Here is a 27,154-nt window from a genome sequence, read left to right as displayed (position 1 = left end):
ATTTGTTAGGAACTTATCACGAAAAATAGGTCACTCCCAATTTATTTTGCAGAATACTTCAAATACTGCTAGAGGATGGAAACCATCTTGATAAATTTAGTTGTTAAAGGAGTGTTTTCATTTGCACTGGTATGTGATCAATTGAGATTTGTGTTGGAACTATTCCAAAATTCCAAAGGGCATTGTGTTTCAATTTGGATGGCTTCATTTGTTAGTTTGTTACCTTTTGGATTGATGCTTTTTTTTTTTACCTTCTGGTTGTGAGTTAATTGTGTGTATTGAGATATAGTTTTATGCTTATTAATTATTGAGATGAAATACTGGTTTATGAATTCAATGAGTCAAGTAGAGGATATGGGAACTAAAGCTGCTGGATACAACAGAGTAGTAAAAGAGAATGGAAAATTATTTATCATGGTTCAAGATCTGAAAGGTTGAATTTTTAATTGTTTATTTAATTAATGGCCACTTTCTCTTTATATATTATTGAGCAAAGTTAATTTTGTGAAACTTTTCAGATCCAAATTATAGGTAATATTCGATGGATTGAGTCTTCCTGATGCTACATTTTGTCCGGTGACATCTACAAGTGATGTTTTGACCCTGATGAAACTCGGTGAGGTCAACTATGCTGTCAGTTGCACTGCACTGAACAATAGGAGTAGTCCTTCCCACGGGTAATTTTTAAAATTTGTTCAGATTTGTTCTATTCCATGATGCCCTCTATTTAATTTTCTGGCTAGATGAGGTTGCTTTCATGTGGTTAGACAGCAAAAGAAGAAAATGAAATAAATGAGTCTGTAGCTCTATGCCAATTTGCTTATGAATATAACTATTTCATATCAAACTAATTCTTCCTATTAGAATTTATTAAGCTTTATTCATTGTATAATTCAGTGGTATGTCTATCTTCGTAGAAAATCATCAACAGCTGCCAGAGCAACTAATAGGCTTTCCATATAAAAATGGTGTTGTGTCTAAGCCAGAACAATTAATAGACTTCGCACATAAGAATGATGGTGTGTCTAAGGCAGAACAACTATTAAACTTTGCATTGAAGACTAATCGGGTGTCTAAGCCAGCTGAATTGAATGGATTTAGGATCTCTGTATCACAGCAGACCGAGCCAGCACCACCATCTCAACTGCAGGTTATAAAGCTGAGTGACGACGACGATGACGATGACGATGAAAGTGATCAACTAATCATTACAAAACAGGTTCAACCTTTTAATTAGTTGAGGATATGGTATTATAAAGATCCACAGGAAAATGTACAAGGACCATTTGACCTAATTTTCCTAAAAGATTGGAGTGATGCTAATTACTTTCCTTCTGATTTCAAGGTTTGGAAAGAAGGTGAAAGTCCTAGTGATGGTGGACTATTGGTGAAAATTCTTCAATGTTTACCACCTTTTCACATTTAATCGAGGTAAAAATTGTACATTATGATGAATTTTTAATACCGGTCAATAAATTATGTTTCATTATCCATACTTGAATTTAAATGTTTAATGCATACACTGATAATAAAGGCTGTTTAATTCAGTTGGCTCACCGTGCATATTCACGGAAAAGATACATCTGGTAACACCATTCGTAGTTGTCTGCATTTGATATAGCTTTTTGGAAGTGAATGAGTAGGCAAGTCTTAAGTCACAGGGGAAAGACTAAAAGGAAGTGCAATTCATTAACAAGTCTTCTTCTTGTTTGGGAGATGTGATCACAGCACTAGCTCAAAAGAATTCTCATATTCCATATACAAATAGCAAACTCAGACTTCTTTTGCAGTTCTCCTTAGGTACAGACTATTGAATTTTATCTTGAATTTTATTGCACAAGATTCTGTCTTGAATTCTTTTGCCTTATAGAGTATCTGTCTCTCTCACGTTTCCTTTAGTAATAAAAGTTATCTTATGTTTGGTATAGTAGGATAAAAATCCACTTATGTTGATCTATTTTGAAGAAGTTGGTAAAGTGATGAAGTAAGACTTTAATCACCTTGAAATAAGATACTAGGGCTCACAAATAATAAAACTTACAAATTCAAAGGTGATTAGAAATTTACTTTTTCAGTTTTCCAAACCTCCACATTTTAGATGATCTTTTTCCCCTTTCATGACCAGAACTGTTTTACTTTTTTCGTCAACTGTTTCAGATATAAATTCTAATTTCGGATACAAAAATATTGGAGCAACTTTCCTCTGATCCATTCCTCGGGTTAGTTTAAGATTGCATTGTTATGGATGCTGAAATGGGTATTGGCTGTCGTTTCTGATATTAAAGGAAGCATTCCTATTTTATATTCAGATAATTTTAAAAGTTGACCTTCTTTTAAATCAGCTTCTACTTAATGATTTTCTATCACATGCTTTGATGGAGTTTTTTTTTAATTCCTAATTCCTATACCATTATTATAACTATATATTTTCTTTAGACTAAATTATAATTTTACTTCTCACAATATTCAATTTATTTATAAAATTATTTTTTCAAAAAATGGATATTTTAAGTTTTCAAATGTCATCTTAATTTGATAGAAGTTTTATATTTCATTTTGTACTTGAAGATAATTGTTATATTTAATATTTAATTTTCTTTTTTTTTCTTGGTTTGTGGGTTAACTAGAAATTTTATTCTACAGTACATATAAACAATTAAAATCTACACAAAATTTGCTTTTTTATGTTATAAAAGTTATTCATTCGGTCGATATAAGAAAAAAGGAAATATTAGTTTAAAAAATTGTTTGAAAGATTTTATTACCAAAAAGAATTTTTTCTAATAAAATTATTAACAATAATTAACTTTTCTTTTAACAAGTTTCATATTTAAGAGGAAGAACCATATTTTTTTATAAAAAAAATAAATACATTCTTAATTATTTTTTAGTTATTTTTGTTAATTTGTATGTTAATTTGTTTTATATTTCGTACAATTTTTTTTAAGTAATTATTTTTTTCAATTTTTTTTCTGTGAATTTCCATCATTTTTTTCTCTAATTATCAATAGAAATAAAAATCAAAAAATTGTGAAAATTAGTTAAGCTTTGAGACAGATAAAATTTATTGATATCAAAAATTTTCAAATGAATAAAAAAAACTATATTACGATATATTTTTTTCAGTATTTAGTTATTTTTAACTATCATAAATATTAAAAAAAATTCTGATTAATAATTGTGAAATTAATTGTATTGTCTAATGATTCGTCTCTCATAACCGTTCTTTTAGTGTCATTTATTTTTAAGGAATTATCTACATTATTTTAATTATAATCTAATATCTTCTATTAGTATTTTTACCTCTTTAACATTACCAAGGAAACATTAAAAAATTAAAGGTCACTCTTTCTTCTCCCACCCCCTCCCTACCCCCACACACATGCAATAAAAAAACAAAGCTCACAAACAAGACACACACACGCAAGAAAAAAAAAAGGAGGTCAGAGAGAAGACCTAACGCCATCGCTATCCATCGTCTTTCTTTGGGGTCTCAGCTCACTCAACCCAGAAAGACACCGCCCAACTTTTTGCAGGGTTAAACCCCAAATAATCCTACAAGATACAAACTTGTCGTCATCTCCAGTGGTCCCGGCGTCTCCATTTTTTTGAACAGGTAAATTTTCTGACAATCGAATAACAACTTAAGGTTTTGCCCTAACTGTTGCAGTCCCAACATGATCTTCTCTTCACTTTTTTTTTCTTTTACTTTTTTTTTCATTTTTTCTAGCTTTCCTTTCGGTGATTTCATCAACTAAAATTTTATCTTCTGAAAATATCCAGTTAATACCTTTATGTGAATAGCCTCAGTTCAAGTATCCTTTCTTATTTTTTTTGTCTAATACTCAAATTTTTGTTGCTCTCCCATCTTGCTGAGTCTTAATTTGAACCAATATAAGAGATTGTCGTATATTTTGACATGCATATATCATTCAAGGAGAGGTTTTTTCCCGATTTAAAAAGAAAGAATGAAATTTTTTATTTCAAAAATAATAGATCTCTGACACTTGGATATGTCCAACATCTGATTGTTATTAAGTTCTTTTTTTATGCTTTTTGTTAGCAGGTTGTCACACGTGGGTAGGTGCTACTTTTGTTAATCATCTTGATTAGAAAGCTACATTTAAAGTAATATACTAAAATGTAAGTTATTAACGTGAGAGAACTTCAAAGGATAATAACAGGAAGCTATTTTTTGTTAATTTCTTTTTAGCAAGTTAATTAATTTAGTTTCAGTGAGGTTGTATTGGCCGTTTGAAATTCGGTTATTTTGGTATTACTATATTGTATCGAATAAGAAAAAATATTAAGCAGATAATTTAAAATATTTTTAAGAGTAAAAAAAATTATAATTATAATTTTTTAATATTCATTTTGGTCTTTTATATTTTAATATTGATCTAATTTTTGTATATTTTCTTTTTTTTCATATCGTTTGTAATGCATATTCTAATTAACAAATTCATAATTCATGATTGTTTCTTTAAATTATTATATATACAAGAAGCACGGTTAACAGCGGCGGTTTTTTTTATGATCAGCGGCGGTTTAAAACCGCCGCAAAATCGTCAAGTATTTTCTGTGTGAACCACAATTCCGTACTTGTTATAAACTCAAACCCGAATTTAGCCCGGTACTTTCGGTCCCAAAATAGCAATTCCTAAAAATTTAACATAACCTCATGAAATCGGTTTCAACAAAGAATATGACAAGGAAAAACATACTAATTAATTGGAGTTTAGGCAAACAAACCCTCATCAGAGAAGCTGGCGCTTGGGAAATGGCTCGATAGAGGTGACTTTATCCAGAAAATGCATCCAGCCATGACTGTATACGCGACTCTTTGAACCACAACTGCCTTGCAAAGGATGTTACGTGCTCCAACGAAGAGAATGGAGACGCCTCTATCATCTTCTCTGCGAACCAAGCACTTCTAGTAATGAGAAAGAAGTCTCGGCTCTCCAATTTCCCTGAAAGGCAACGGAGATAGAACGAACGTACAGGGACAATTAAAAAATGTGATTGTAGGAAATCTTATATGAGAGGCAACAGTTAGATGAAATCGATTTATATCATAACCAAGTCAAATCAATGAGCTTTATATTAGGGGATACATTTTAAATAATAAGAAATAACTGAATCTAGATATCTTTTCGAGTAATGAAATGAATATAATACAATCAACTATCTCTCCTAGGTGAATCATGACAGTGGTATATATGCATGAAATCCCGTGAATATGAGCTACATCCATCATGGAGTAATGTATTTTATGACTCAGCGGCCTCATCACAATCCTCATTCATGCCATGAGTAGATTCCTCTAAAACCTCATCTCTTGTCAACCGCAGGCCTTCGACATCAAATTCAGGCAAGCTCGTCATACAAAACTGGGGGTGAAAGTCGACCTCACAATGTTCATAATCTTCGCCCATGTCAAACAAATCTCTTGGCATCACATGGACTACTACACTCCATCCGTTGTCTACCTCATCCTCCACGTAGAACACAAGACGCGCCTCAGATGCTAGGATGTACGGCTCATCGTCTTCTCGTTCACCGGTGTGAATTGGATTGGCAAAATTGACACAGGTATGACCCAACTCGTCTTGTCGTATGCCTCTGCCTGACGTGGTGTCTGCCCAGAAACACTTGAACAAGACTACATTGAACTGACCACTGTAATTTAGCTCGATGATGTCTACTAATCTCCCGTAGTACGAGACACCGTCGACGGCAACATTGACATCCCGTTTGCTTGCATAACTCCTAGTATCCGAAGTGACATAAATCCCGCTATTTTGTGTTTTCATCCCTTCCTCCCTCGAGATGGTTCTAAATTTAAATCCATTGACGTTGTAAGCTTGATAGCGTCTGGCCTGAGCAAGGGGTCCACAGGCAAGCCATTGCAACTCGTTCGAATGACTGGTGCTTCCAAATGGGACCTATAATTGAACCATTAGAGGCAAGAAAGCATCAAAGGGTAGTGGAATCCTATGATATTAAGGATTACCTGATGCCTAAACCAGTTGGGGAATTCTCTGTGCACCGCACTGTCTATAAGAGACTGGGACCTTGTTCTGCTTCGTATTTTTCTCTTTGTGATGGCTCTGTACTCACTATGCACGAATCAAAATAATATTCACCTTTATTATTGTTAAAGCTATATTGGCTCGCTGGATAATTTTAGAACTCGGTCCCGATACTTACTCTAAGAATTTCTCTACGGCAATGCAGTTGACCAGTACATGACGATGTGCCTGAAGAATTTCAGTGGGGGTCAAAGTAAAAAATGAAGCAGCCCCGACCGCCTTTCCAACTTCTGGGAACATGCTGGCAGCCTCACTGGGCAGGGCATCGCTCGGCCGGTCGTCAACCCGACTTGGTCGGTTGATCCTAGTCTCGACGTTATCTAGATATCTTGAACAGAACGTCAGAATCTCTTCTGACAAGTAGCCCTCTGCAATAGATCCCTCCGGTTGTGCCCTATTACGCACGTACTGCTTCAGACGGCATAGGTACCTTCGGGAACATAACACATAAAATTATAGGTGACAGCTATCCTAAAAAAAATAGATCGAAAAAGCATAGGTAGATTTCTACCTCTCAATTGGGTACATCCACCGGTAATGCACTGGGCCACCGAGGCGTGCCTCCTCGACCAAATGCACCGTTAGATGAACCATGACTGTGAAAAAGGAAGGTGGAAATATCATCTCCATGTGGCATAGAGTATGGACCACACGATCCTGAAGGAGAGGTAGTTGACGAGGATCTATGCATTTGCTGCATAATAGTCGAAAAAAGGCTGATAACTGAGCCAAGACAGCGGACACTTGGGTGGGCAATACGTGCCTTAACGCAATTGGCAAGAGATGTTCCATTAGAATGTGGCAGTCATGACTCTTCAAGCCCGATAACTTGCGCTGTTTTAAATCAACACATCGAGAGATGTTGCTAGAGTACCCGTCTGGAAAGACCACATTCTTGATAGTCCTAAGAAATACCTCCTTCTGTGGATTTGACATGGTAAAGACTGCAGAGGGATACTTTCCACCTTCAAGTGGCCACATATCATGCCTGATTCCCATCAACTGGAAATCTTTTCGAGCTTTTAGGTGGTCTTTGGATTTACCACTCTCGTTCAACATGGTGAACACAATGTTGTCACACACATTCTTCTCTATGTGCATCACATCTAGATTGTGACGTAATTCGTTGTTCTCCCAGTATGGGAGATCAAAGAATATACTCCTCTTTTTCCAGGGAGACTCGTCTTGTACCCCGGTCTGCTGTACGCGCCTTCTTTTACCGCCCACCGCTTGCACCTTACCATGTGAGACTGGCACACCCTCCAACTGTCTCAAGATATCCCGGCCAGTGAGTTTGACAGGGGGGATCTATAATCTACCTTTCCATCAAATCTAATCCGGTCCTGTCTATATTTGTGATCGTGATTCAGGAAGCGACGGTGACCCATGAAACACCATTTCTGACTGAAGGTGAGTCGCCTAGTCTCAATGTCCAGATTGCACGTGGGGCAAGCTCTCCCGCCGTACGTATTCCAGCCAGATAAATTGCCCAATCCTGGAAAATCGCTAATCGTCCACATCAACGCAACACGCATCTTGAATGTTTTCTTCTCACTGGCGTCGTATGTATCAACACCGGCCCACAACTGCTTCAACTCATCGATCAGTGGCTGTAAGTAGACATCTATGTCATTGCCAGGCATTTTAGGACCAGGAATAATCATGGAGAGAATAAAGTTGCTTTGTTTCATGCAAATCCATGGGGGTAGGTTGTACGGAATAAGAATCACTGGCCATATTGAGTACTTTGAACTGAGGTTTCCATAAGGATTGAAGCCATCACTAGCCAGGGCTAAGCGAACACTACGCGGGTCGCCAGAAAAGTCAGTATATCTCCTGTCAAATGCTTTCCAAGCCTTGCCGTCTCTGGGATGCCTCAAGGAACCGTCAGAATTGGTTCCTCTCTTGTGCCACAACATGTCCACTGATGTCTTGCTGGACATGAATAATCGCTGCAACCGTGGAATCAGAGGAAAGTAGCGGAGAATCTTCGCCGGCAGAGGCTTTCCATTCTTTTTGACAGTGGCATTGATCCTTACTAAGGAATTCTTCCGAGTCTTTTGCTTCCACCTGGATGCTCCACACTGTTTGCACCTAGACAGGTCTTGATCAGAGCCCTGATACAGCATGCAGTCATTTGGACATGCATCTATCTTCTTATACTCAATACCGAGCTTCCTTATGATTCTCTTGGCATCGTGCAACGTCTTCGGAATCACTGCGTGCTCAAAGGCATCCCCCAGTAGCTCTAGAATCAAACCAAAAGCCTTGTCACTCACTCCGCACATGCACTTGATATGGTAGAACCTCACCAAGAAAGACAGCTTCGAGAATTTTGAGCATCCCGGATACAATTCCTGCTCACCATCGTCCAGCAAGTCGTGAAAGGCACGAGCCTCGCGGCTAGGTTCGTCAGATATGAACGGCAGCCCCTCCGCAACGTTTTCGACATGCCCATTAATCGAGTCTTCATCGTCACTCTGCAGTCCCGGCAAGTTGAATGCGTCGTGGACCATGTCACGAATTTGATCTCCTAAATTTACAGTGGGTTCTAGTTCTTCCCTACCGTTGGGTCTCTCATCTACTATCCTCTCACCGTGATGTAACCAGAAGGTATAGTTAGGGGGAAAGGGTTTCATTAGAAGATGATCGTAGGCGTCCTCTCTAGTTTGGAAAAATCGGAACCCGCACAAAGGGCATGGACAGTGTATCATCCCATCGGATGATGAATTGGCAAATGCGAAGTCAAGGAATCTATTCAAACCATCCCTATACTCTACACTACCTCGTGGCTTTGTAATCCAGCTCTTGTCAATGTCTAAATAAATGAAACAGCTCAGACAGCTAAATGAATAGTAAAAAATTACATTAAACTATAAAAAAAAAAAGATGAAAAAATGGGGTGTGTGTCAATGAAAACCAATAACATTTTATCACAATTATGAGATAGGAGAGTACCATACGTAGTAAACTAGACAGTATATTGCAAGCAGAGCTATGTAGAAAGGTATTGGGGAGGTTGCTTACTCATTGTCAAAATGTGTGCTTTCTAAAAAATTACTGGTAGAAAGAATTGCTGATCCGAAGTCCAAAAAATGAAATTACAAAGAAGGAAAAACCTTAAAAAATGAGGAAAAAAACAATAGGGGTAAAAGTTAGATTTATGTAATAATTAATAAGAAACTAAATCACAAAGAACAGAAACCTCAAATACAAATTTTCAGCCCTTAATTACGGGTTAACTCAAACAATCCAGATATCACAAGCCCAAGGCTATATTTTCTTTCAGTTAACACTATGCTGGCAAATGAACCACAAGTAGATAAATTAAATAAATAAAACGAACATTCAATTACAAAGCTCGAATATTGTTTCGAATATTGGATAATTAGTGCTTTGCAACATATTATTTTATCTGTTGATAAACCGGGATGCTTTGCACTAAGCTTTAAAAGAAAAGGGTATATGGGAATGCTAGCCCCATATACAGGACCAAAAAGTAAGTCTCTCAGAGTACAAGTGTTCTAATTTGTAAGTGTATTCATATAGAGTAAGAAAACTGTACTAATAGCAATCAAACACAGCACAAAATAGAGAGACCAATGCATAGACCTGTTCTAATAATGGCAGTGAAAGAAAACAAACAACACACAGCTTCACTCTCCATAGAACACACTCTAATAATATATTTAATCAATTAATTAAGGAATTAAAAATTAAAAGTGTAAGTAAGTAAATAAGATGGGGGCTTGATGCAGAGACATTCCCAATGCATTAGAGACAAATAATTATTTTGAGTTAAATGACAACTCTAATAATTAACATGCATGCATGATTCATACGCCTTCATTCTCACTCTCATATATATATATATATATATATATATGTATATCTTAATTTCATATAAGATACTAGCGTTTAAAAATTAAACTATTATTGGTACTATGCATTTATTTTTGATATCTTAATCAAATAGGGGTCGAAAAAAGTATAATTTGGCTCAGTTTAACCAAAAAGAATGAAAAATAAAAATTGTAACATGCCTCACTTTTGTATAACATATACAACAATTTCTCCACCAATAATAAACACATAAACCAGTCAAGCTAGCTAGCGGATAATACAAATGTAACTACTATATTCTGAAACAATTTTCTAACATGCATGAAAGCTGCCAAACATGAAATAGGACTAGGTTCACACTATACAGCAAGTGTAATCAATGATTTAGACACAATAAACCAAATTTTCTGATAATGCAGCCATCACAGGAACCAAGCAGCAAGGAGAATTTAAAATTGTACAATGACATGTACAGGCTTCAAAGAGATTCAACTAAGCAAGCATATAGAAAATTGTTTCATCAAAGGCATTTGATTGGATCAACATTATCAGATCAAAATTTTGTTGAAATAACATGTTAACCTTATCTAGCAGAAACTAGGGCCAAGTAGTAGAGTTGAGCAGATGCCAATTTTGTATATTGCTTATAACGCTTTAATAGTATCATAGTTTACATCAGTCTCAATTCCTTTTGAGTATTTTTCAATTTCCTTACAGAAGAAATATCAATTCTAATCCTCACAAAGGCTAAAGAGGAATAGTACAATAATAGTAAATCAAGATCATCATATACATATATAATAAGAAACTAAGCAGCAAGGAGAATTCTTAATTGTACAATGACATGTATATGCTTCAAAGAGATTGAACTAAGCAAGCATGTACAAAATTGAGTACTGATAAAATAAAATATATATGCTTCAAAGACATTGCTAGTTACTACTGAATGGAATTCTATTCCATTTAACACCTCTAACTTTAACTTGGCATGCAGTGCACATTCTGTGGCAGGGATGGTATAATGGCAATGATTGAAGGAAGAGACCAACCTCTTACTCATTCACAAAGTCATTCAGGGAAGTATGTAAACTAACTATTATAGTTCAGTGTTGCTGATATATAATCTAACTACTGTAATTAGCTCTTATAGCTTTTCTCTAACTAGGTAAAAGTAAACATTATCAGGTTGTATATTTACTGTTAAAAACTAGATATATGTTATCCCTTATGCTTGAAAATTACTTAAGAACTCAAAACTTGCATGGATATTATTTTTCGTGGTGAAGCAAGGTTAATATTAACTCGACCTTTTTCCATCTTTAGGTTCTAATTAAACAAGGCATGCTCTGTCAGGGAGACAAGGTTGCATTACAATATGTTAATCCAAAATTCCGAATCAAGAGTGAAAACATGAATGAAAGCTCAAAATGTTAGAACTCACCAGGGACAGGGAGAGGCCGCGATAGCTCAGGATGGCGAACGGTGGAGGGTGGCTCAACAGTTTCGTGCAAGGCGGGCAGAGGACCCAGGATCGGCAGCACCTTCGCAGTGGAGCAGCGACGGCAGCAGAGTTCGCGCGCTTCCAATGACTCTTCGCGGGGTTCTGGTCAATTTGGGGAAGAATGAATTAGAATTTATAGGAGAACTTAAAAAGGCGGAAAGGAGAAATTGAGTTAACAAATCCTCACCTGGTGGCGTTTTGTGATGCAATCGCCGCTGATTTGTGGCCCGCGAAGGAGTCCTGCCTTCACAACCTTGTTTTGGAATTGCAGCAATGGGTGTGCTTCGCGGGCTACCAGTTATCCTCTTCGCGGGTTTTCTTGAAATTAGGGGGGAATCAACTCAGGTTTATAAGAAAAAAAAGGGGGCAAAACAAAAATTAGATTGCTTAAGATTGGATCCTCACCTGGCGGCGTTTTGTGATGGAGTCGCCGCTGATGATAAGGCACGCGAAGGAGTTCTGCTTTCCCAGCATATTTCGCGGCGGCGAGGTGTGTGGCCTCCAGATCTTCGCCGCTATTTACCGTGCCTCACATAGGCGATGGCGGCGTTTTTGGTGGAGTCGCCGCTGATGATCGTGGCACGCAAAGGAGTTCTGCTTTTCCCAGCATGCTTTGCGGCGGCGAGGTGTGTGGCCTCCAAATCTTGGCCGCTATTCACCGTGCCTGGCGTAGTGTATTAGTAGTAGTTGTTAGCTTTCTTAAACTTCTCAACATTATAATTAGCATTAGTAGAAATTTAATTTACTAGAATAAATAATGATATTTTTGTTCCTCTATTTCTTCTTTTGTTTATGAATGGTTGCTGTTCCTTCTTTATGTTTGTTTTTTAAGTTTCTTTATTCAATTTTATCACCTGTTTTTCTTGAATTTGTTGAAATCTCCTATTAGGATTTACTTTATTATAATTTTCTCTTTTGCAGTAAGAGACAAGATATTTTTTTTGTTCTTGAATCTTTATACCAAGTCTCTCTATCTGATAAGGCTGAATGGCCATAGGTGCCAATAGAGAAGATCCAAACAGGTATGTTGCTGAGCATTAGAGAAGATATTTTATTTGCTGCATTTTCAGTTCGAATGAAGTCTCATTTACTTTTTCATTCAATGTATTTCAGATTAACTTTTGAAAAATTTCATGTCAATTAAATATCAATGTTATGCCATCTATAATTTTTTTTTAATTCTTTCTCATATATTTTTCATGTTGTAATTTAATTTTATTGGCTTCTCATTTATATGTAGGCCAGATTTCAGAAGTTGTTGTAATCTGTAAAATATGTTATGTAGTAGTTTTTTAACGTGGCCTCTTGGGTATTTTTCATTAATGTACTTTTAATTTGTTACTTTTTTGTGTATATTTAGTTAGTTGGTTTCTTGATTAAAAGTCTCAGTCTTAAATTCTAATCGTACCATTATGTGTTAATAGGAAGTTTTTAGCAACCCAACAATACTGGCCCAACGAAAAAGAACTGATTTTTAGATTTCGCTTTTTCAGTAAGCAGGTAACGAAATATATTATGGAATATTATATCATGCATGTTAACTGATTAAAGATGTGAGTTAAATCTTTATCTTCGGATGGTTTGTTTTTAATTTATATTCAGTTAGTGGTCTTTTCTACTTTTCTCCTCTTGATAGTTTCTTTTCTCTGTTAGATGAGTTTGATTAGCTAATTTTGTGTTCTTGATCTTTCTGTTCTCAAATGGATGTAGATTACAACAACTCTAAAAAGATTAGTTCTGATAAATTATCAATGTCTATTCAAAATAAATAATATAATGTTTACTAATCATACATATATTGATAATGACTTTAAAAATTCAACATTTATTAATACTTGAAAAGATAATTCGAAGTTCATGTACATAATTTGGTTTCAGAATCCATCAAGATAACAGAAATTCTTTTTCATTGTTGAAATCTCTCAGTTTTCTCTTTGATTCTTAATAAGCTTGATGGCCAATGTGCAGTTTTGGTCAGTAATATCAATCTCAATTAATTAGATTCCTGATTTGACTTTATGTTCTTTAATTTGTTATTTTCTACTATTTTCTGCATGTCTGAGAGTGATTGCTTTGCCTCTTTGTCTCTTTTCTATGGATATTTTGTTTAAATTCATTGAGCTGTTTACTAACTTGAATCTTCTCAATTATTTATGCTAAAGCTTTCTTCTCATTATAATGTTAGTTGATTTACGTGATTATTATTCTCTTGTGTTGCTCACTTGTTAATAATGGTAGATTTCAAATACCCCTCTTTGCTAAATAGTTAGGTAAAATTATGTGAAGCATTTTTAGCATGTTTTGTTACACATGAATTAACTTTGGGAAGAAATTTGAATATATGGTGAGAGACCTCTTCCCTCAACTTTTGTTTCAACTCATGACGAAGAATTTGGGCCAATGTTCTATGTCATTGACGAGCTAGATAATTGTTTAGTCCTGGAGGTGATAAAAAAGAATGATCAGTTGCTCATAACTAACTAATCATTTGAATAGATTAGAATTTTCTATTTTATCGATAGAGAGGCATCTGTTCAATTTAGGTATGTCGGTTTTGGAATTTTTTTATTTCATTGTGGAATAAGGACAACCAACCCATCCAAGTTCACCTTGATCCTAATGCATATGTACCTGAGCTAATGGACCCAGAGACACTTGATAATGTATCAAGAGTGTTCCACATCAAGTATACCAGGATTGATGAGGAGTCATCAGCTGATGTGATGGTTCTATCTGGTTCTGAACCATATGATGATCAGTTTTCATCAGATGGTGATGAAAACAATGATCAAGATGGGACACTGGTAGGGGATAATTCGCATAATCCGATAGATTTCTCTAGTGGAAGCAGTTTATCATTGGAGGTCAACGAACAAAGTAACGCAGCAAACGAATTGTCTGGTCTTACGTAATGCTAGATGTAACTTTTTTTCTTCTATTTTAAATTTTAATATCATGGCATAGCTTGCTATTTTTTAGTGTGGTGACTAACATATTTAAATTATCTTGAGTTAGATACGCTCCAGAGGTTTATTATGAAAAGATCATCACGGCTTCGGATCTGAGTCAATCTAGATTGGTAACTTCATCTCAAAAGAGTGATTTCTTTTATTCTTTTTTTTCTTGCTAGCTTATTGGATGTTCTTCCTAAATCTGTTATTCATTTTGTATGAAAATATTATGTTTATGTTAACTATGAATTATTCGTTGCAGTATTTGATTTCAAAATTTGCTGCGTATCTTAAACTATCTGGAGATGGTTCGATTTGGACGATCACCGGTCCAGATTCTAATGTAGAAAAAAATGTGTTCTTTTTCCACTTACTGAAAAGTGGAGGAAGAGGTGGAGAGTGGAAATTTGGGGTCGGGTGGAATGAATGTTGTAGACTTGTAGAGTATACAATTTAAAGGAGGGTGATATGATTACCTTGAAACTCGGCTCGATAACTAACCGCCAGATAGAGTTATCGATTCAACGACGTTAGGCCTCCTATGTATAACTCTATTTGATGGATATTTTGAATTATATTTTAAGTTGTCTTGGACATATTTTATTTTTTGTTTAATGAACAAATTTATATATGTTGTATATATTTTGTTTTGCTATCAATAGGTATCTTGAAGTTATGTGTTTTTGAGATAATACATAATAGTAAATTACATTTCTGTTGGGCTTCTTTTTTATGTTTTTTTAGTGGCTAACAATTGTTTGAATATTTTATTATCTTTTATTATCTTAGAAAATATGTTATATCATTTATTGATATATTGAATAATTATTGTATTTTATTTTTTTATTTTAGTGTAGTGATAATTTTGTAATTATCCAAATTTAATACAACATATCTATTTTTATAGAATACATTTTAGTTATATTTTTAGTATTTTTCTTTTAAAAAGGTTTAAATTTCGTGAAGCCACAGGTTATCACATTAATAACTAAAAGTAGTATTGGAAAAACAAAATTTTAGCACTTTTTTTTCTTATTTTCTTGCTTGTAATGAAAAAAAAATTTTTAGTGGTCCTTCCTATTTTTTTTTATAACCAAACAAAAAAAATCATTTTCTATCTATTTTCTTTCTATTCATTTTTTTTATTTATTTTCTATCCTTCATTTTCCATCAAACCAAACATAGTATTAGTATTGCAGTATTGCATAGCTATCATATCACGATTCTTTTAGGAATAAAAAGGTTTTTTAAAAATCTAAACAAATATCATCAAAAAGAGCGTCTAAATAAAATAGAAAACCTCACAGAGGTATATATTTATGAATAAACATATCTATTCGGGGTTGTAATTTGTGAAAGAATTTAAAAGTGTATGGAACACAATTGTGAGATACTGAGATTATATATAGTTAGAGTTATTATGTTCTTTTGTCTATTGAATTTCGTTTAAACTATTATGAGCTTAATTATATTTACTTTATACGCATATAATAATATAAATAAATTTTCTACTCTTCAGATATTGAACACATGATTGACCTATATATATTTTAACAATAACAGGAAATACTAAAAAACCAATTTTTGATTAAAAAATAGAAAAATAATTAATATTAATTTAAATACAAAATAAATATAAAAAAATGGCAATAACCTAATAAGTTTTTCAGAGAGAAAATAACTTGTGGTTTCTCATTTCTAAGAGTCCAATACTACAACGCAACTCTTTACTCTTCATATATAGATGAGACAAGAGGTCCATTATTAGGAGAACCACATGTTACATACATTGCCCCACCACATATAACATTAGTTACGTCATGTATGTATTAAAATCAGTTACTAAAATTAATTATTAATATAAAATATATATTAAAATATAAATATATATTAAAAATAAAATAATTATATATATTTATACATAAATATATTAATAATTAATTTTATTAATTAATTTTAATATATAAATAATATTTTATATATAATCCAAAATGTCACATAATTAAAGCAGTAAATTAAAATTCCTTTGGCAAATTTTGTGACAGGCAATGAGCCAAATTCCTTGAGCCAATATTTTAGGTGTCATATTGCACTTGAATAGCAGCACTGTATATATAGCAGTAATGAGTGCATCAAATCACTAGTAACTTCCACCCATCACATCTTCTTATTATAGCCTTTGCATTATTTTGGTGGGTCTCTCACTCCTCTCATCTATATCAAACTTGATGAGACACCAATCAAGATAGATAGAGAGTTAATTCAATTCATGGCTGGTAGGCTACCTGGTGTTGGAGTGCCCCCTAGAAAGAGATCTTCTTCTTCTTCATCATCATCTTGTTCTTCTTTGTTAGAGCACAACCACTACAATCTTGCCACCTACCGAAGAGTATCATTAGTGGAGGCAAGTGCCTTGGATGAAACTGCTCTTAAGGCTAGACAAAGACTTCAGAAGAAGCTTGCACAATTCTTTCCTTCTTCCAGGTATACATTAAAGATTCACTTTTCAATAGGTAAATTAATCAACTAGTAACCATGAAATTCTTGGTTGGAGATAGATGGAGATTAACTGATCCAAGATTGTATGTAGCCATGTAGGTAGGTAACTGTTTAACTCTTTAGTGCCTAACTAAGTGGTTTCCATGTTTAGATTAGTTTAATTTAGTTTAGGCTTTTGTGTCCTATTATATTAAACGAGAAAAATTTAAAGACTCAGAAAAATTATTTTTTATTAATATTTTTAATTTTTTAATTTAATAATATATTTTTAATTTATATTTTTAAATATCATTAATTTATTATTAACCAAAAATAATAAATTTTACTACTTCTCTATATTTCTTGTATTAATAAACAAGTACTTTAGTCTGTGCACACATAAACATTAGAAGAAGTCCAGAAAATTAACAATTTTATTAAAATTTGGTCAACATTTAATTAATAAAAATAAAATAAATATTTTTATATTTTTAAATAAAATTTTACACTATTAAAATTATCAATAATTATTAATTAATAATTATAAATTATAAAATTTGTTAGCTCTTCCCACTCCTCAATGTAATGTTCATTGATAGCCATTTTTGGGATGAATTCAAAATACGTATCGGATTCCAAATAGACATAAGCACCACTGATGAGGTTAGGTTATTATCTACCTGCAACTATCACTGTCGGTAATAATTACTCTGGGGAATATGCTGGTTGCACATGACCCCGTTATTTGTCTCTCTATATTCGTCTAAATTAAAGTGATTAGTAAAAACATGTTTAGTTACTTTTAAATTAAAATACACAAATTTATATATAATAAAAATTCTAAATTTAATAATAATATTTTTATTTTATTATTCTGTCAACTTTTTATTTTAAATTATTTTTTTCATTAGGATAGGATATCATTATGTCCACCGTTCAAGATAATAAAACATGTAATTATCTTCCTTTCTAGAATTCATCGAAGTAAAATGCGATACATGTCAAAATAAAATGTGCAAGATTTTATTTTTCTATGGATTAATTACAGTTTACACCACTCAAAATTTGATTATGTAACTTAGTTCTTAAAATTAAAAAATGTGCAAATCAAGTCTTTGAATATTTGTTCCCCTCTAAATGTATGGTTGTGAACATGAGACAGGGAAAATGAGAATCCAATAAGAGAAGGAAAAGTGAAGAAAGAAAAGAGAGATGAAGGAATAATAATAGGAAGGAAGCTATTATCAAATGCATGGTTAATGCGTGCTAAGAAGAACGAGAGAAAAGTGTGTGCAGTGTGCCTAGAAGATTTCCAGCAAGAGAAGCAGATTATGAACCTTTCTTGCTCCCACAAGTTTCACTCTGCATGCCTTCTCCCATGGCTTCAATCCCATCCTCACTGTCCTTATTGTCGAACCCCAGTCGATGCACACACACATACTCATTAATTAAGCATTCTGTATTGGATGTTACTTTTTTTACTTATAAAAGCTTATAGACTTGAATAAATTTCTTATCTCTAAAAAATATTTGTTTTCTGAGTTTAGTTACTTTTCTTTTATTCTTAGATTAACACTTTGTTAGGATTGAGGAATTTTGAAGGGAAAGAAAATAAGAGGAAAAAAAATGAATAGAAAAGTAAATTTTTTGTTGTTTGGATGAGAAGAGAAAATAGAGAGAAAAGAAAAAAATAGTATGAGATCCATTAAATTATTTTCTCTCCACAAATGAGAAGAAAATGAAGAGAAATAGGGACAATATGGATAAAATTACACATTTATCTCTTATTATTAATAAATTATAATTTATATATAATATATATATAAGGGTATTAATGTAATTTTATACTATTATGATTTTTTTTTCTCATTTTTTTTTCCATCCAAACAAAAGAAAATTTTTTTTCTATTTTTTTTCGTCCATTTTCTCTTAATCCATTTTCTCTTAATCCAAACAACATACAAATAACTCTACTTTTTCTCTTATTTTCTTTTTACTCATTTTCTTTTCTCTTATTTTTTTTTTCTTCTATTTTTTTTATATCCAAACAAAACCTAAAATAATACTAGAGAGCTAGTAACTTTTGTGATTTATAATTATCAAATAGCCATTAATAATAATTTTAATAGTATAAAATTAGTATGAAATTTTATCTAATAATTTATTTTTTTTTCTGATTATATACTGACTAAAATTTAATAAAATTCCATTCCTTAAATTTTTTTCGTAGGATTATTGTGTTAAATATTGATGTGACATATTTTGTCATATTAGAATGATGAATAATATATAATATTCTGAACTTAAGATATTTTTTCGGGTTAATAGTATTATTATGAATTCTGGAAACTTCTCGCTTAGACACAGGCCGATATTAAAGAGGCCCGATACCAAATGGGCCAATTTAAAAAAAAAGCCGAATATGGAGCCCATTGAATCTGAGGAATTGCGTTGACCGGCTCCGCACTTGAATTAGATGACATCACATCACACGACCAAAGAAAGAATTAGATGACGTCAGCACCACGTGTAACAGTTACATTGCTATAATCCGAACATGAAACTAGATCAATTGAACTAAGTAGGTAACTAACTATAAGTTTAGTGACCGAAACAAACACACTCTAATGATGATGCACTTTCAAGTTTTCACACGTTTCGCCAAAATTTCCCTGTTTCATTTCATGGGTCCGTCAATTCTCTGTTTAAATCTTCCTCCCCCTCTGTCTCTGTGTTGATTCTTATCAGATATGGGACATCGAAGTGTTATACTTGTAACATTTTTGCTTCTGCAAACTCTCTCGGCTACAACTGATTTCCTCTCTCCGATCTATGGTTTGTGATTCTGACCCTTACTTTACTTTCATCTCTGTTTATTGGAATGTTTGGGATTAACGGGTTGAGATTCCTGCAATACTTTTCTTCATTTGGGTCTTCTCAAGTTCAGTTTTTTTTCACCCTTGGTTTGATCATATTTAGCTTGAGTTTGTGTTTTTTACTTGTTTTGGATGTGGATTGAGTTCAGAGGATGTGTGCAAAGGAGTTGAATGTGGAAAGGGGGCCTGCAAGCCTTCTAAGAACAGCACTTTCTTATATGAATGTGAGTGCAATCCTGGTTGGAAGCAATCTCTCTCTTCCCATGCTCAGGTTTTCACCTTTCTTCCTTGCATAGTACCCAATTGTAAGAACTCTCTCTCTCTCTCTCTCACTCTCAATTGTCTACGTGGTGAACTAGTTGCATTAACACATGGTGGTTTTAGAGTGCATAAAATGCTATGTAGTTAGTTTTGTTTCTGGTCATTATTTGGTACCATGTCAATGAGCAACTTTCTAAAATTAACCCAGTTATTATATGAAGCAATTGACTTGCTACAAAGGATGTAGCTTAGTGGAAGATTTTACTCACTGGAATGCATTTCTGGTTGAACTTGTTCCTTAGACTAAGATGTTAAACTAATATTTGAAATCAAGGGATTAAATCATGCTTTAAGTCTTAATGGATACATATTAAATCAGAAACATCTTAATCAAATAAGATGATTTTAACTTTTCAACAAGTAAGCATTGCTAAGAATTAAGATGTGGCCAGTCTTTACCCCAAACCCTCGTTCCTGATGTCAGCTTTTTGGGATTTTGACTTAGGTGCTCAACTCTAATAATGACTGTGAACCTTCCTTGATAACCTTTTTGTAATTGCAGGTACCCTGAACTACTCTTGCATGGAAGCCCCTGCCCCTGCTCCACACAAAGAAAGAAGATCCAATGAATCAGTTTTTGATGGTAACAGACAGAAAAAACTACTGCCATCAAATGTTGCTGTTCAATTTCTTTTCGTGTTTATATCCTTTTTGATCATGTAGCTTGCTTTTGGGTTGATTGTGGAGGTGGGTCATGTAACAAGACATCACCCTTCTCCTACAGTTGCCATTGTGATGCTGGATATTACAATATTCTCAATGCCACTGCCTTCCCTTGTGTCAAACAATGTAAGTGTTACAAACCTCACCCATGTTTCATATCATTGGTTTAGAAATGTGGAAAGGTATGATCTAATGTTCACATTTTTCCTAAGGTGCTATTGGCATTGGTTGCTCTAACCTGGGAATTTCAATGACGAACTCATCTACCACAGCACCGCCACCAACATTGTCCGTGAGCGGTAAGAATGAAGCTAAGGTCAATGCTCTCTGGTAAAATCACAAATAGGAGTTGCATAACTTGGCTTTATCAATTGTGATTCAGCTAAAGAAATTTCATGGAAAATCAAACGCTTATTCTAAGTGCTTTCTCATCTGAAATCAGCATTCTAAACCAACTATTTATTGCTACATAGTTGTTTAGGCTGCTTACAATTTTGTTGAACCTTGTTGAAATCAGTTATTACCTTCTCCTTGATTGCAGCTAGCTCAACTCTTCAAGGAAGCTGTATTGGGTTGCTTATGTTGATAATGTTCATGGCTAGTATACAATTGCATTAGGGCTTTTTGTCCTTGATCTTAAGACTTAAGAGTCTCTCATTCTATTTTTGGTCCGTGAACCCTGCATGTTACTGATCACTGAATAATGCCACACAGAGTTCAATCCCATGATTATTGTATGTTATTGACACGGAAGCTAAGATTATAGGTTATGGAAGTTGCATCTTTCATATAATTTTTGTCTTGTTATTTCATAGTATTTACAAGAAAAAATATTATTATTTCAGACAGATATATTCAGAGCCTTTGCACATATGTTCCTTCTTGCAAACTTTGTGCATTATATTTTTTTTTTCTTTTTGACAGAATTATGATATTGGAAACTAGGTGAGCCAAAACATCACTCGTTGACTTATAATATGTTAGCTCTATAATTTAATCGTGAAATGTTAAAAATTGGGTTCAAGAGAAAAAAAAAATAAACCCGCACTTTTATGATTTTCTTATCTGGGCCTTTGACCCATTACCTACAAAAATTTGTCATATGAAAATTTAAAAAAAAAAAACCTCTAAAGGATGTGTATTTTGTTGGTTATAGGATGTTTGGAAAAGTTTTAAAACAATAAAATATTTTTCAATAATTTCTCATTTATATAACTAGCTTTTTTAAGGATTGAAAATAGAAATTTAATTCTTGTGATACCCTTAGCTTTATCTGAATAGGGACAGGTCCAAATCCCAGGTCATAAAGCTTGAAGGGTGGACTAAAAAACAAAATGAAAACAAAACTTGAAATAGATAAAAATAGAAGTAGTAAAGTGAGTTTGATTAGCTAGTTATTGGCAGGCTGGTTTCTTGGAATTATTAGAACCAGTTTTTTCATTTTTCATTCTCTATTCCTAATGATAGTACCCTAGTATTTAATGAGGTTGGTGGCTTCCATCTGGATTGTGACATGATCTTCATTTTTACATCACATAAATCTTCTTCTCTTTATTCTCTCTCCAATGTCCTTGTCTCTGTCCCATCTTCTTCCTTGCCCTCGGAATTGAAAGCAAAACACACTCCTCCGCCTCCATTCCTTTCACCTTCTTTCTTTTCTCCATGATTTTATGTATCTACATCTGTCACTCCCAACTCCCAACTTGTGCATGTGCTATAATGTATCATCACCTTGTATTCCAAACTTTTTTAGTTATATCATATCTTTGCAGTATTAGATCTTGGCGATTTTGTTCATGCCATTATTAAAATCATGCTCATCTCGTCTTACTTAAATTTGTCTTTATTCTTTAACCTACTACAATCATATACTAATAAATTTTCGACCCAGGAAATACAATTATTGTTCCTTTAACACGTACTAAGGGTGAAAATGACATGTCAAGTTTTCAATAACACCGACCATTTAATCTACCATTACCTCTAGCCAATCTAAATAATTAAATATAAATACATGCTTAGTTTAGCTCTTATAAATATGAATATTATTTACAAAAGCCTTTTTAAATTGGCAAATTTGCTCTTGATACAAGCTTGTTAGAAATAGTATTTTCCTAACCAAAATAATGCTCACTGTGGATAGTGGTAGCATGAGTTGAATTAGTGTCCTTTTCCAACACTGATTTCAATCATTCAGTCCCTCAATCAAACCATCATCAAAGGTCGCACAAATTAAAAGTTTGCCAGAAGAAAAAGAAATTAAGAACTTGGCAGTCCTATAATAATCCCATCCCCAGGTAGCTGCTGAAGCTAACCTAAGCTAATGGATCAGAGCTATTTGTGTCACATCTCATAAATTAAAATTAAATATATCCCTCGAAAAAGAGCAGAAAACTGCCGATTCCATTTATCTTCCTCCACCAGCACTAGGCAGATCGAGTATCCAATGTTATTATTAAGAGGGGTGATCACCCATATTCGAAGTATTTATTTGAATTTCATCCGAAAATTATAAATATAGATTCAATTTGTATATTTATAAGAACGGATTGCAAATTTTACTTAGGTATTTTCACATTCAAATATACGTAACAATAAATAAATAAATATTTTTTTATATTTTATTTCAATTAATAATTAACATGTGGTATTATTTTAATTTTATTATTTAAAAAAATATATTTAGTATTATTTTAAAAATAAACATATTTAAAAGAATAAAAAAAATTATTAATTTTTTTAATAAAATAAGTTTTAAAAAATATTTTTGTATATATCTGATATTGATCCGATCCGATTTGCAAATATGGGATTGGATAATCGAATCTAAACTTAAAAATTGCGGATATTGCATCTGATCCGATAATTTTAATGTGATTGATTTTGGTCATATTTAATCCCGTTTACCCCAAATTATTATTGTTAAGCGTGGTCATTTTTTGAGATATTTATTACATAAAATTATTAAATTTTGCTAATATGATATTCTTATCAAATATTTTAAAATAATTATTAGTAAAATTGTAATTATAATAGTGTTTATATTCTCACCCAACACTAGGGTCTACCGGTCTAGGTCCAAGTAAACTAAAAAGGCCCAATTAAAAGATTGGCCTTCACTACCTACCGACCTCTTCAGAAGAGGTCGGATTCGATACAGACTCCTCGTAGAAGAAGTTGGGTTCGAAGGATAGCTGGTATATAACACTTATTCCATAAGTAACTGCCTCTAAAATCTCTCACCCCACTTACAGGAGCCATATTTCAACTATTCTAAGATAAATGGACGGTTATCTACTCTTAAAAGTAGAACTACTCTAACGATAGTTATTGAATCACCACTATAAATACACTGACACTCTTCAGGTATCACTAAGTTCTAATATTCTCAAAACCTGTTAAATCATTTGCAGACTTAGACATCAGAATGTTTTTGCAGGTATCACCCCCTATTCTCTCACATACACAAATTGTTCGGCAGCTCACACAAACAAGACCACCTCCTCCTAAATACTTGGACCATTCTTTCAAGCTCAATCCATCAATCTCAAGTTATCCACGTAACAAATAATAACACGTACAGGAGGGATGTATTACTCTGCTTAACAGGATTGTGCTCCTTTGACTCTTCGCTTCACAAAAACAAAAATAATACATATATATTCACATGTATGTTGATACTCAATGCATGATAGTTAAAAAATGAAACAATATTATTATAAGATGCCATTTTATTATGTGTCACGATTGTTGTATAGTATCTTTCTCCATGTAGGGTTTTTCTCCCTTCTTCCATTAGTTTAGCAAGTATAAAGATGGATCGTGAATGAAGTCATCGTTAGAAAAAGTTAGTTTGTTACCTTACACGTAAAAAATAAACAATAAAAATATTTATTTAATTTTTTATATCCTCTTGAAGAACCAACTCCATTCTTCATTGTCCCACAAGGACAATAGAGTTGTTCTTCATTTATATGTACACATCCAACTTAAAATGAAGATGGATAATCGTACTCCCTTGGAATTTTCCCTTTTTTTTTTTTCACAACTAAACCACTTTTCGTGTGGCAGCTAGCAGGTCAAAGTTAAGGTTGTAAATTTTATTTGGTTGATGTAAGTTTAGATAATGAGTAACATGAAGCCCAGGATGGGCGTAAAAAATTGTGTGATTGATAATATGTATCATGGTTAAGTCAAAATTAGTGACCCGCAATAAATATATATATATATATATATATATATATATATGCTCTTGGGTTGGGTGGTATGAATTAAATATGCCACTCAAATCTTATTTGAAATATGTCCAAAAGAAAAATGATTCTTATCGTCTTCGTATTAGATTTGGTTTGGTAGAATTTTTATTTTTTAATTTTTAAAAAGATAATTTTTTAAAAATTACAATACCTGTTTTTGGTAAAATTAAACTAAATATGACTTTCAAAAAATATAAGTACTATAATTGTGTTTGGTAAAATAACTTTTAAAAATATAAAGAATCATAATAGACATATATAATAAAAAATAATTATTTTTTGGTGTTAATAATTAATAAAAATCATTTTAAATATTTATTATTATATAGAATTATATTAGATATTTTTTAATTTTGATAAATACAAACTAACTTTAAAAAGTTCTTTTTTAAATGTCTTTTAAAGTATCTTTAATTTTAAAAAATTGCAAGTATAAACACAGAAACTTTTAATTTAACAAAAATAAAATAAGGTGTTTATACTTTTAAAAAGCACAAATTTCTTTTCAAAAAATTTTACCAAACCAAATCTCGTATTATCGCTATATGTAAATTACTATTTACATTAAATAATTTCATAGTTAATTACTCATTTTGAATTTCTTATTAATTAGTATATAAAATTACCAATTAAAACCAAAGAAATCTAGTATATAAATTAAAAAAGTATTTATTAGTAGTTAGTAACTGTTTTTGTCACCCTACAAAATTGAATCCTTCTCCATGTTTGATTGGTTATGAATTTATGGTCCATATATCCAATATCATTATGATTTGTGTCCAATATTAATATCAATTTGCCTTAAGCATGAAATAGGAAGAGCATCATATAAAACCGTAGTTTTGACTTATAAAAAATGGGTTGGCTTATTAGGAAACTAGAGTATTGTTGTATGGATTGGAGCTTTTTCTTGCTTGTCAATTTTCCGAAAAGAAACAAAAAGAAAAACAATTATTGTTAACCAAAGAGGGTAAGTAATAAATAGTTGTGTAGTGCCATTGAGTACTAGGTCCTAAGTCATTAAAAGAAGCAATCTATATTTATTTTGATGCGTATATATTGGTTTAATTTAGATTATATTAGTTGCTAATGGCTGCATAAATCAAACACATTATTGTGTTTCATAAAAGAGAAGTATTATGTGTTAGTAATTTTTGTAATTTGTAGCTATCAAATAATTATTAATAATAATTTTAATAATGTAAGATTGGTATGAGATTTCATTTAATAATTTATTTTAATTTTTCTTATTAGTTATATATTGACTAAAATTTAATAAAATTACTGGCCTCCTAAACTTTTTATTCGTAAAAAAATAAATAACTGGATTAAAAAGACAAGGCCTGCATGAAGTTCAGTTCAAGGAGGGTTATAGGGTGTGAAAAGGAAGAAGAGAGTATCCCGGTGTTAGATTCTTCATTAAATTGATTGGGTCATGGGTGAGGAGAGGAGCTAGAGACCTAGTCAATAGGAATCATGAATTCATTCTTTTCATTGTTATATTAATTATTAAATAATTTGATGCAGGTGTCTGTCTCCTTCGGCTTTCACTGTTGCGAGTTGCAACACATAAATTGCACCCCTGTCCCCACCATACAAATTACACAAGAATCTGGCATTACTAAACTAACCAAATACTAAATAAATAGTAAATAAGATAAATATTTTCGAACTAATAAATAATAAGCATCGTGATTCATTAATTAATATACATATTTGTTTCTAAGCAATTACCCCACAATGAATGATAGTAGTGTTTGTAGTAGTAGTCCTCTGACTTGGTGACTCTGTGTTCTACTTCTACTGCTTAATTAGCCCTATATATATATATTCCTCTCTCTCCCTATTCTTCATTGTTCAAGGTGGCCCTCTCTTCAATCATGCTAGCTTCTTTTTCTTTTTTGGTTCCAACCTTCAAAATCAAACTCCACGGAGGGAAGAGAAGACACTCATCTTTTGTACTTTTTTATGTCAGTAGTACTGATTTTATATATATATTTGAACTCTATCTATAGATATTCAAAAACATATAAATAGATAACAATATAAATAAAGAGAATATGTAGATATAGAAAAGAATGAGAAAGAAAATATTAACGAAAAAGGGTGACTACTGACTAGTGTTATTAAAGCATTTTTTGGGTCCATTTGTTATTAATAACATTTGACTTAA

General features: G+C 32.7%; 2 protein-coding genes across 4 annotated transcripts; one reads left to right on the top strand and one right to left on the bottom strand.

Moving 5' to 3' along the window:
• Positions 1-5,270: 5,270 nt before the first annotated feature.
• On the bottom strand, positions 5,271-12,431 carry LOC130950155 (uncharacterized). Its single transcript, XM_057878692.1, has 8 exons — positions 12,398-12,431; positions 11,960-12,100; positions 11,377-11,538; positions 7,412-8,910; positions 6,604-7,358; positions 6,211-6,522; positions 6,014-6,119; positions 5,271-5,945 (listed from the first exon to the last, which is right to left on the bottom strand). Exons 1-8 carry the CDS (start codon positions 12,429-12,431, stop codon positions 5,271-5,273), a joined length of 3,684 nt encoding a protein of 1,227 aa, XP_057734675.1.
• Positions 12,432-16,575: 4,144 nt separating this feature from the next.
• On the top strand, positions 16,576-21,584 carry LOC130947624 (uncharacterized). 3 transcript variants are annotated; one of them, XM_057876334.1, is made up of 7 exons: positions 16,576-16,871; positions 19,614-19,700; positions 19,891-20,046; positions 20,565-20,645; positions 20,726-20,851; positions 20,938-21,024; positions 21,267-21,584. In XM_057876334.1, exons 1-7 carry the CDS (start codon positions 16,805-16,807, stop codon positions 21,341-21,343), a joined length of 681 nt encoding a protein of 226 aa, XP_057732317.1. In that variant the 5' UTR covers positions 16,576-16,804; the 3' UTR covers positions 21,344-21,584. The 3 variants fall into 3 exon arrangements, with proteins under 3 accessions (XP_057732317.1, XP_057732319.1, XP_057732318.1); XM_057876336.1 differs by lacking the exon at positions 16,576-16,871 and adding an exon at positions 18,886-19,446; XM_057876335.1 differs by lacking the exon at positions 16,576-16,871 and adding an exon at positions 18,886-19,450.
• The last annotated feature ends 5,570 nt before the right edge of the window (positions 21,585-27,154 follow it).

This window comes from Arachis stenosperma, chromosome 9 (assembly GCF_014773155.1).
Source record: "Arachis stenosperma cultivar V10309 chromosome 9, arast.V10309.gnm1.PFL2, whole genome shotgun sequence".
Lineage (NCBI taxonomy): Eukaryota > Viridiplantae > Streptophyta > Magnoliopsida > Fabales > Fabaceae > Arachis > Arachis stenosperma.
The sequence above is the reverse complement of the archived record's forward strand: the minus strand, read 5'-3'. Positions and strand labels throughout refer to the sequence as shown.